Source organism: Aquarana catesbeiana, linkage group LG04 (genome assembly GCF_042186555.1).
Source record: "Aquarana catesbeiana isolate 2022-GZ linkage group LG04, ASM4218655v1, whole genome shotgun sequence".
In the NCBI taxonomy this organism is placed as follows: domain Eukaryota; kingdom Metazoa; phylum Chordata; class Amphibia; order Anura; family Ranidae; genus Aquarana; species Aquarana catesbeiana.
In genome coordinates, this window is record NC_133327.1 from 466,005,620 (window position 1) to 466,017,648 (window position 12,029).

Here is a 12,029-nt window from a genome sequence, read left to right on the forward strand (position 1 = left end):
CCGCTGGTGCTTGCCAGTTCACCAAAACGCTACCAAAAAAAACTGTTAGCGATCGCAGGGATCAGGCCTGACGCAGGTGCTAGCAGGTATCTGGGCTGATCTCGCTAACACTGCGTTTTTGAGAACCCTAAACTGCTGGGGACGTTAGTATAGATCTGATCGGATCAGATATTGATCCGTTCAGATACTATACCACTAAGGGAGGTGTACGGTTCGTGCGTGGGTGTTAGCGCTACTGGCACTAACCTGACGCTGCCTGGGGCTGGTGCTTGCCAGTTCACCAAAACGCTACCAAAAAAACTGTTGTTAGCGATCGCAGGGATCAGGCCTGACTCTGTGAACGCTGCAGTTATGTGTGTTTAGTGTTTTGTAAGCGACAGTGATTGATCGATACTGCACTTGGGTGGGCTGGGCCGGGCGGAGAAGCAAAACGCAGGTGCTAGCAGGTATCTGGGCTGATCCCGCTAATACTGCGTTTTTGGGAACCCTAAACTGCTGGGGATGCTAGTATAGATCTGATCGGATCAGATATTGATCTGTTCAGATACTATACCACTAAGGGAGGTGTATGCTGCGTGCGTGGGTGTTAGCGGTACTGGCGCTAACCTGACCCTGCCTGGGGCGACGCAGACCCTATCTGACCCTAAAACCTAAGTTATATCACCGCCGGGCGATCAGGGGGTTAAACCTTTATTAGGTAATAAACCGCGGGTGCCTTGACACTATGAAAAATAAACTAACTAACCAGCATCACCCGTAACACTTATACGGTGATCACTGGTGAAAGGGTTAACTAGGGGGCAATCAAGGGGTTAAAACCTTTATTAGGTAGTATATGGGGTTCGCTGACGGCGAACCTATATATTTACCTCCCTAACTAGCGTCACCAGTGACACTAATACAGAGATCAGAAAAACGATCGCTTAGTGACACTGGCGATGGGGGGTGATCACGGGGTTAACACTTTATTAGTGGGGGTTAGGGGGGTATCCTAGACCTAAAGGAGGCTAACACTAAGTGCCTTACCACACTGTCACAAACTGACACCAATGCAGTAATCAGAAAAAAAAAAACCTGCTTGGTGTCACTGTGACAGGGGGGGTGATTGGGGGGTGATGGGTGGTGTAAAGTGTGACTGGTGTGTTTTACTGTATGTGTGTGTGTTGTGCACTCACATCGATGTCTTCTCTCCTCGGCAACGGAAAATACCGAGCAGAGGAGCGATGACATCACTTCCTCTGCCGCTGTTTACTATACAGCAGCAGAGGAAGATTGCCATTGGCTGTGAGCGATCACGAGGGGGTGGCCACAAATGTATGCCCCCCCCAGCACGGATTGCTCAGGGACAGAAGCCGACCGCCTGCGGGAGGCAAGTAACGTACCCATACGTTACTTTGCCTGCCCGTACCATTCTGCCGCAGTATATCTGCGTGAGGCGGTCGGCAAGTGGTTAAAGCGGGGGTCCACCTATCGTTTTTTTTTTTTTTTGAGTTCATTCACAAACTTTTCTTCTCAGCATTACATACTCACATATTGTGTGTAATATGTCCACCTGTGTCAGATTTTGTCGGAAAGAATAACTTATATTATTCACTGCAGGCGGTTTCCATCTTCATTATGGGTATTTGAAGCCCACAAGCATTTATTTCCTGGATGTGGTGAATGCTGTGCTCCCAGCATTCACCGCTCATTCCCGCACATGCTCAGTGGCATCTTGGGAAGCCTGAGACTAGCTCCCAGGAGTCTGGGAGAGGCTAGAAACACGCCTACTCCCATGGGAGGAGAACCAGGAAGTGCAAAGAAGAATAGAAAAATAAAAGGTAATTGCGGCGATTTAAATTTTTTTAAACGGCATGTCAGCATCTAGGCAAGGAAGAGAATACATACAGATATTGTTCAAAATTTGGGTGGAACCCCGCTTTAAGAACTAAAGTTCTGAGAGCCAGTTCACACCAGATGCAGTTCCGTGAGCTTTTTTTCTGCACCGGAACTAACTGCATGGTGTGAGCTAGAGCCATTGGAATACATGGAAAACACTGCATGCATTTTTTGTGCTAGGTCACACCAGATGCAGTTCCGTGCGCTTTTTTCTGCACTAAAAATGCATGCACAGTGTTTTCCATGTATTCCAATAGCTCTAGTTCACACCATGCAGTCAGTTTCCAGTCAGTTTCCGGTGCAGAAACTGACCGGAACTGACTGTACTGGTGCAGAAAAAACGGAACTGCATGGAACCGCATCTGGTGTGAACTGGCTCTAAGGCCGAATTCACACCTATGCAGTTTTAATGCTTTTTGCAGATTTGCACTACAGTCAATTTAACATGATTTCCTATGGAACACATTCTGTAGTGCAAATCTGCAAAATGCAAAAAGCACTAAAAAAACTGCATAGGTGTGAATCCAGCCTAAGTGCAGAAAAAAACCGCACGGAACTGCATCTGGTTTTGTGCTGACATTCTGAATAGGAGTTACTAATCAGCTACACCACCAAACACAAGCTGCTTTCTCTTTTTGGGTATTAACCCTTTACACATTGCAAAGTGTATGGGGAAAGAATTGCTCAGACAGATGAGTAGATTTAGACGTTATCCAATCACATTGCACAGTGTATGGAGAAATGAATTGTCCAGAATGCATAATACACAGACATGTATTAAGAAGATGTTTTCATGGAAGTTTCAGGTCCACCAATGATTATAGACTATCACCATGAAATGCACACAATTACACTTTGACAATTATGACATTTCACATCCAAGTTCAGGGAAAATCTGCACAGTTGTTGATAGGAGGAAGATCTCTAGAATGAATATTTAGTTGTTTCAAAAAGAAATTAATGAATGGAATAAAAATGGAAGCAATATTCTCCATGTGATAAGGAAAAGCTCATTATATGATCAGCATTACAATGAGCAAGTGCCTGATGTCTGTTCTGTATTTAAGTATGTGTCTGCACCCATGCGCGCAACGATCCACCAGCTGGTTTCTATTCGTTTAAGTATGCGCCATGTCGCAATAACTATTCCTGTGCGTGCAAATGCGCAAACATGTTCGTAAACGGGCCCCATGAGTGTTTTCCTTTTAGGCCAAAAAGTTCAATTTAGGTCTCGTCTGACCAGAGCATCCTTCTTCCACATGTTTGCTTTGTCCCCCACATGGCTTCTTGCAAACTGCAAACGGGACTTCTTATGGTTTTTTTTTTTTTTTTTTTTTTTTTTTTTTTTTTAACAATGGCTTTTTTCTTGCTACTCTACCATAAAGGCCAGATTTGTGGAGTGCACGACTAATAGTTGTCCTGTGGACAGATTCTCCCACCTGAGCTGTGGATCTCTGCAGCTCCTCCAGAGTTACCATGGGCCTCTTGGCTGTTTCTCTGATTAATGCTCTCCTTGCCAGGCCTGCCAGTTTAGGTGGACTGCCATGTCTTGGTAGGCTTGCAGTTGTGCCATACTCTTTCCATTCTCAGATGATGGATTGAACAGTGCTCCGTGAGATGTTCAAAGGGCTTGGGATTTTTTTTTTCATAACCTAACCCTGCTTTAAACCTTTACACAACTTTATCCCTGACCTGTCTGGTGTGTTCCTTGGCCTTTATGATGCTGTTTGTTCATCGAGGTTCTCCAACAAACCTCTGAGGGCTTTACAAAACCGCTGTATTTATACAAAGATTCAATTACACACAGGTTAGAGCTGCACGATTGTGGCTAAAATGAGAATCAGTTTTTTTGCTTAGAATAAAAAACAGGATTCTCGCAAAAAAAATTAGGCTAACTTTATGGTTTCGTTTTTTTAAATTCATTAAAGTGTATTTTTTCACCAAAAAAATTGCAATTGAAAGACCGCTGCGCAAATACAGATTGGCATAAAATATTGCAACAAGCGCCATTTTATTTTCTAGGGTCTCGGCTAAAAAAAAAAAAAAAAAAACATTATACTATACATACACAATATATATATATTTTATATAATATATATAATACATATATAATAATATATAATATGTTTGGGGGTTCCAAGTAATTTTCTAGCAAACAATACTAATTTTAACATGTAAGTAACAAGTGTTAGAAAAGGTTTAGCCTTTAAGTGGTTACATTGACCTCATTTACAGACCGAAGCACATTCCTCTGATCTAAAAGGACCAAACATTATACTGTTCATATAGTTATCTCAGCACTGGGGAATGTTGTGATAAACTTGGCAGGCTGCCTGGTTGACAGCAGAGAACGGCTCTGCACTGAATTGTAGAAATGCTGTATTAAGATCGTGAGGGGGGTTGAATCGAGATTTTTTTTTTAACGATTAATTGTGCAGCTCTAACACAGGTGGACTCTATTTACTAAATAGGTGACTTCTGAAGGCAATTGGTTCCACTAGATTTTAGTTAAGTGTATCAGAGTAAAGGGGGCTGAATACAAATGCACGCCACACTTTAGACATTTGTAAAAAAGATTTGAAAACCATTTATCATTTTCCTTCCACTTCACAATTAAGTGACACGGTGTTGGTCTATCACATAAAATGCCAATAAAATACATTTATGTTTTTAGCAACATGACAAAATGTGGAAAATGTCAAGGGGTATGAATACTTTTTCAAGGCAGAGTGTGTGTGTGTGTGTGTGTGTGAGAGTGTGTGTGTGAGTGTGTGTGTGTGTGTGTGAGTGTGAGTGTGTGTGTGAGTGTGTGTGTGTGTGTGTGTGTGTGTGTGAGTGTGTGTGGGGGGTGGGGGTGTGTGGGGGGTGGGGGTGTGTGGGGGGTGGGGGTGTGTGGGGGTGGGGGTGTGTGGGGGGGGGGGGGGTGTGTGGGGGGGGGGTTACTTTAATGCATTAGGTCAAAACATCTCCTGCCTTTAGAACTACTTTAAAATCACTTACTTGTTCTACCCAGGACTACATGTCCCTTGAAGGATTGCTCCTCACACATTCACAAGTTTTCTGATACTTACTGACATGTATGAATGATGCACTGAGCTGTACGTGCTATTCCCTGATATGTAAATAATGAATTCTGTATGCAGACCAACGAATAGGCTGACCAACTAATTAATAAAAAATAGTTGTCAACTATTTTCATTATCATCGATAATCAATTATGTCGGTCAGTTGATTCAGCCCTGGGTTAATACTGCCACTCTAGGCGAGTGACCGACTCTCACATGTTGTGAATTGCAACCCAGGGTGCTGCACAGCTTGTCTGCGAGATTCAGTGACATGCAGAAATCCAGAATATTGCTGCACTTCTTGGTATCTTCTTTATTGAAGCATTAAAAGATACCAAGGAGTGCAGCAATATCCCTGGTTTAATACTGCTTTAACTCTGACATGAAATAATCTAGTTCATGTCAAAAACCAAGATAAAATTAGAATAAAGGGAATAAAGGGGACCACCCTCCCCCACCCCCCCACCCCCATTGTGGATAGACTAACTGCTGTTATCTGTGTGCCATTGGGGAGATTTCCCTTCATCTTCATATTCTGTGAATCTAGTCTTAATTTGCTTCGCAGCTAAAACAGGAAGAAGTGAGGAAATCCTTTTAAAAGAGAGGGATACTCTTGTTATCACCAGAACTAGTGTCCCTATTGGAAGATTTCCCCTCTATTCCTGTTCTGCTGACAACCCAAAATTACAAAAAAAAATAAACCTCTGTTAGGGAGACTCCCCCCAAAAGAGGGTACAGAAAGCAATAAAAACCTGACAGGCATTCTAATCTTTTTTCCCCACTCTATCCAAGCTAAAAAAAAAAAATCTGCAGTGACCGTCGGCTCCCACGAGCATGCGCCGGAGGGACCTCATGCGGTTTCGGCCAGTCACAGATCCAGAGTCCGTGGCCCCGGAAGGAGGAAGGGGCGAAGATGGTATCGTTTGCAGACAAGTGCCACATAATGTGCTAGTATGCAATGCATACTAGCACACTATGCCTTTACTTAGCAGGGAAAAAAAAAAAAAACAGACTTTACTTCCTCTTTAATGTGCTAATAATATAATTCATAAACTACTTGCTATATGTACGACATAGAAAACAATGATAGTGATAATTAAAATGTTCGATAATTCCTAATAAGTTCATCAAAATGCAATACACAGCGATTAACCACTTCCGAACCACCCACTGTAAATATACACACGCCGCTATTTTGACGTTAAAGTGGAGTTCCACCCAAATTTTGAACAATATCTGTATGTATTTTCTTCCTTGCCTAGATTCTGACATGCCGTTTAAAAAAATTTAAATCGCCGTAATTACCTTTTATTTTTCTATTCTTCTTTGCACTTCCTGGTTCTCCTCCCGTGGGAGTAGGCGTGTTTCTAGCCTCTCCCAGACTCCTGGGAGCTAGTCTCAGGCTTCCCAGGATGCCACTGAGCATGTGCGGGAACGAGCGGTGAATGCTGGGAGCACAGCATTCACCACATCCAGGAAATAAATGCTTGTGGGATTCAAATGCCCACAATGAAGATGGAAATTGCCTGCAGTGAATAATATAAGTTATTCTTTCCGACGAAATCTGACACAGGCGGACATATTACACACAATATGTGAGTATGTAATGCTGAGAAGAAAAGTTTGTGAATAAACTCAAAAAAAAACAAAAAAAAAAAACGATAGATTGGTGGACCCCCGCTTTAACTGGCATAACCCCAGTATATTTTTATACAGCAGGAGATCCTCTTTGAGATAAAAATTGGTCCCAGTGGGGGATTTGCCACAGGATCACTTTACCCGCTTACCGAAGCCGTCGGTAACGGCGAAAACAATCTGACCTTCTGGACAGGAATTCAAGTGAGGGCAAGATGACCCACATTTGACTCTATGCCCTTGGAGGACCGGAGCAACATCAAAATGTTACTTCAGCCCTCCGGCCTTAAAGGGCCCTTTTTTTGTGTGTGTGTGTTACAGTAAAAAATTTTTTTTTTTTTTTTTTTTTTTTTTTTGCTTTCAAGTGTAAATGTTAGATCTGAGGTCTTTGACCCCAGATCTCGCATTAAAGAGGCCCTGTTCTGCCTATTTCTATTACAAGTGATGTTTACGTGATCAAGTTTTTTTTTTTTATTAAAGAAACAGTATAAAAATAAAATGTAAAATCAATAGGAAAAAAAAAAAAAAAATGAAAAATTTAAAGTGCCCCCATCCCTCAGAGCTCACGCAAGTCGTCCCCACATGTAAACAGTGTTCAAACCACACGTGAGGTATCGTGGTGAACATTAGAATGAGAGCAATAATTCGAGCACTAGACCTTCCCTGTACCTCTAAACAGGTAACCTGTAAAAAATTTTAAAGCGTCGCCTATGGAGATTTTTAAGTACTGTAGTTTGTCGCCATTCCACAAGCGTGCTCAATCTTAAAGCATGACATGTTGGGTATGAATGTATTCGCGTAACATCATCTTTTACATTATATAAATAAATTCGGCTAACTTTACTGTTTGCCAAAGTATTGCAACGATCTCCATTTTATGCTCTAGGGCAGTGATGGATAACCTTGGCACCCCAGATGTTTTGAAACTACATTTCCCACGATGCTCAACTACACTGCAGAGTGCATGAGCATCATGGGAAATGTAGTTTCAAAACATCTGGGGTGCTAAGGTTCGCCATCACTGCTCTAATGTTTAGGGGTTCCAAGTAATAGTAAAATATTCTCTCTCTCTCTCTCTCTCTCTCAATAATTTAGTTTATTTAGCATAAATTGGAGCTTAGAATGTAGCAATATTTACATTTTTGGTAAACTCATTCAATGAACCCAAGCTCTGCAAGTAGAGATAAGATGCACTGCATTTATGCATTCACACAATTTCACAGTAACCATGAGATAAAACAAAGTTCAGGAATATTCCTTTATCCCATCATTTTGCAAATATATGTACACTACAAATTGTACGATTGTTTGAAGAGAAATGCATCTGTACCAGGCTCTAAGTGTGAGGAGGAAGGGCAAGCAGTAAAAATGAAAATCAATCCTTCTAAGCAGCCAATAAACCTTGTGATCTTTCTGCACATAGCTTGAAGTGCTTTATTCTTCCTTTGAGGAGCAAAATGGCAGCAGGCCGTAAAGGAGACCCAGCTTGTGAATATTTTAATAAAGTTCCTCTACCTATGAGTAAAAGCAGGTATGCGTGCAAAATGCAAGCAATGCAACAAAGAGATGCAAGACCTGGTGGTCTGAATGAAACAACATCATGAGAAGAAGTGCTGTGATGAAAAGACCAATTTTTTTTTTTTTTAATGTGAACCCAGCTGATATATTCAGTTTAAGTTCTTTTGTTTGTCTGTTTTTTTTCAAAGATATTTTGCTTATGCAGTTCAGTTACTAAACACTGATGTTTAACCACTTCAGCTCTGGAAGAATTTACCCCCTTCCTGACCAGAGCACTTTTTGGGATTCGGCACTGCGTCGCTGGTTGTGCGATGTGGCTCCCAAACAAATTTGACGTCCTTTTTTCCCCCCACAAAAAGAGCTTTCTTTTGGGGGTATTTGATCGCCTCTGCAGTTTTTATTTTTTGCGCTATAAACAAAAAAATAGCGACAATTTTGAAAAAAAAAAAAAAGCATTATTTTTTATTATAATAAAATATTTTAAAAAACTTTTTTTTCCTCAGTTTAGGCTGATACGTATTCTTCTACATATTTTTGGGAAAAAAATAAAAAAAAATAAATCGCAATAAGCGTTTATTGATTGGTTTGCGCAAGTTATAGCGTTTACAAAATAGGGGATAGTTTTTTGGCATTTGTATTATTAATTTTTTTTTTTACTAGTAATGGCGGCGATCAGCGATTTTTATCGTGACTGCGACATTATGGCGGACACATCGGACATTTTTGGGACCATTGTCATTTATACAGCAATCAGTGCTATACAAATGCAGATTCCTGTGTAAATGACACTGTGGCAGTGAAGGGGTTAACCACTAGAGGGCTAGGAGGGGTTAAGTATGTCCTGGGGAGTGTTACTAACTGTGGGGGGCGTGGCTACATGTGACACGTCACTGATCTCTGCTCCCGATCACAGGGAGCAGAGATCAGTGACACTGTCACTAGGCAGAAAGGGGAGATGCTTGTTTATTTTAGCATCTCCCCGTTCTCCGTGAGGCGATCGCGGGTATCCCCACGGCGATCGAGTCCGCGAGACCCGCGACCCGACTCACGGAGCTCCCGGCCGTCGTGCACGCAGGCAATGGCATGGCGGCAAATTCAAAGGGACGTACGGGTACACCTATTTGTCCAGCCGTGCCATTCTGCCAACGTACATCGGTGTGCGCCAGTCGGGAAGGGGTTAAGCAAATACAAGAACATGTAATATAATGTTATTTATAATTAAATAAAAGAATTTGAGTAGTTCAACTATGTGTTGTTAATAACCTGTATAACCAAATATGTGTTGTATTTACCCTTCTTTGGATGGATACCACTCTCTCATCTTGTCCCATCCACAGGGGTCACAAATCTCACGTGGCCATTCTGCATAGCACTCAACATGGGAAGTGAAAATACAGACCTCCCTATAGCATAGTAAATTTTAAAAAACATGACATCCATTTATTGAATTGAACATACATTTAGAATATTGAAACCACGCTTTGTATTAAACCAAAGCTGAAACTTTACAATTTTTTTTTACGGTTACCATGTTAGAGTTCCAGAGGAGGTGTGATTTGAATACCGCTTACTTTGCTGCGCGAGCTCGCAGGGACGGGGGCACTTAAAAAAATTTTTTTCTTATTTTATATTATTAAATTGTGTTTAAAAAAAAAAAAAAAAATTTGATCACTTTTATTGCTGTCACAAGGAATGTAAACATCCCTTGTGACAGTAATAGGTGGTGACAGGTACTCTTTATGGAGGGATCGGGGGTCTAAAAGACCTCCAATCCCTTCTTTGCACTTCAAAGTATTCAGATCGCCGAAAACGGTGATTCTGAATACTGTATATTTTTTTTTTTTTTTTTTTTAAATCCGGCGCCATTGGCAGCCGAGTAAACCGGAAGCGACATTGCTTCCGTGTTTACATTCAGGAGACTGGAACGAAGCTGTTTACGGCTTCGTTCCAGTCTGTGGCTAGACACCGGAAGTGCCAGATCGTGGATCGGTCTCCCGGTGAGACAGGAGGCCCGGTCAGAGCGGCGGGAGGTGGCAGGAGGGGGGGGATGTCCCCTCCCACTCCTCCTGGATAACAATCGAGCGGCTGTTAGCCGCATCGGTTGTTATCCCTGGAAAGCTGATCGCCCGCTCTAAAAAATATGTACCGGGATGATGCCTACAGCTGCGGGCATCATCCCGGTATAACCCCAGAAAGCCGAAGCCGCATATATGCGCACACTCGCCGCGAAGGGGTTACATTAGCATTGATAGCAGCGCTGCACTATTAATATCACTATTAATTTGTGGGAAAACATATCAGTGTTAGTGGCAGGCTTTATATTAAGTTTTAGTCTTATTTTAATTTATAGCACTGAAGCACTAGATTCATTACTTGCTAAAGGGATTTGGTAGCACAGGAGGTTGTAAAGGCAGAAGGTGTTTTATCTTAACCACTTCTCGACCGGCGCACGCTGATGTACGTCGGCAGAATGGCACGGCTGGGCAAATGGGCATACAGGTACATCCCTTTGAATTTGCCGCCGTGCCATCGTGTGCGCCGGCCGCTCCGTGAGTCGGATCGCAGGTCCCGCGGACTCGTTCGCCGCGGGAATACCCGCGATCGCCTCACGGAGAGGACGAACGGGGAGATGCTGATGTAATCAGCATCTCCCCATTCTGCCTAGTGACAGTGTCATTGATCTCTGCTCCCTGTCATCGGGAGCAGAGATCAGTGACGTGTCACAGCTAGCTCATCCTCCCTACAGTTAGAATCACTCCCCAGTACTGACTTAACCCCTCCCCACCCCCTAGTGGCTAACCCCTTCTCTGCCAGTGTCATTTACACAGGAATCAGTGCATTTTTATAGAACTGATAACAAAAAATATGTAGAAGAATACGGATTGGCCTAAACTGAGGGAAAAAAAATGTTTTTTTATATATTTTTGGGGGGTATTTATTATGGCAAAATGTAAAAAATAATACGTTTTTTCAAAATTGTCGCTCTGATTTTGTTTATAGCGCAAAAAATAAAAAAAATCGCAGGGGTGATCAAATACCACCAAAAGAAAGCTTTATTTGTGGGGAAAAAAAGGACGTCAATTTTGTTTGGGAGCAACGTCGCACGACCACGCAATTGTCAGTTAAAGCGAAAGGGGTAAAATCTTCCGGGGCTGAAGCGGTTAATGCATTCCATGAGGCGGCTTGGGGCTGCTCTGTGCAAAACCACTGCACAGCGCAGGCAAGTATGACACGTTTGTTATTTTTAACAAAAAAAAAAAAAAACACACGAGACTATAGTATCGTTTTAACAAGGCAGTAATGATGTGTACAGTGCCTATAGTAGCCAATAATATTTTATCCTTATTTCAGTTATCACAGTCAGAATAATGAAATATGTTTTACGTTAATATTCTTAGTTGTTAATATTTATTTTTGTAACTCAATTGTGCATAAAACTTTTAACAGTGTCATTTCATGAGATCATTTACGGGGGCGTTTAGGGGCGGGGCAACTGGTGGTGAGTAACTCTTAAGGTCTGGCTAGTAGCTCAGGACTTGAAATTTTAAACCCTGCCTTAAAAAGTATATGTATAGCCACTTTTTTTTTGTTTTAGTTAGATATAGTTAAGAAAGTTTAGAAACACTTAAAATGTTATTGTTGTCAATGTCTCCTCTAGATAAATTCACTCTATTAGTCCTGGTAACAGCTGTCCAAAAGCATTATTTCTCTCAATTTGTAAAAGCTGTGTGAATGCTTACCCTTGACTGCCCAGCTCTCTCTTTAGCTAGTTTCTGTTTTCTCCTCTCTGCAAAAATAAAATAAAAAAATGAAAATTAAATAACATTAAAATGAAGACAATTAAATAATGCACACAAATGCAAACAGAAGGAAGTAGGGAGATGAATACAGGAGAATGGGGGGGGGGGGGGGGGGGGGACAGGAATTCAACTC

General features: G+C 41.8%; 1 protein-coding gene across 1 annotated transcript in view; it reads right to left on the reverse strand.

The window, feature by feature from the left end:
* Positions 1–12,029, reverse strand: part of TOMM20 (translocase of outer mitochondrial membrane 20) — a 142,911-nt gene that overhangs the window by 86,542 nt on the left and 44,340 nt on the right. Inside the window, exon 2 of the mRNA XM_073627563.1 lies at positions 11,837–11,883. Within this exon, the coding sequence (XP_073483664.1) occupies positions 11,837–11,883 (47 nt within the window). The remainder of the gene's footprint in view (positions 1–11,836; positions 11,884–12,029) is intronic.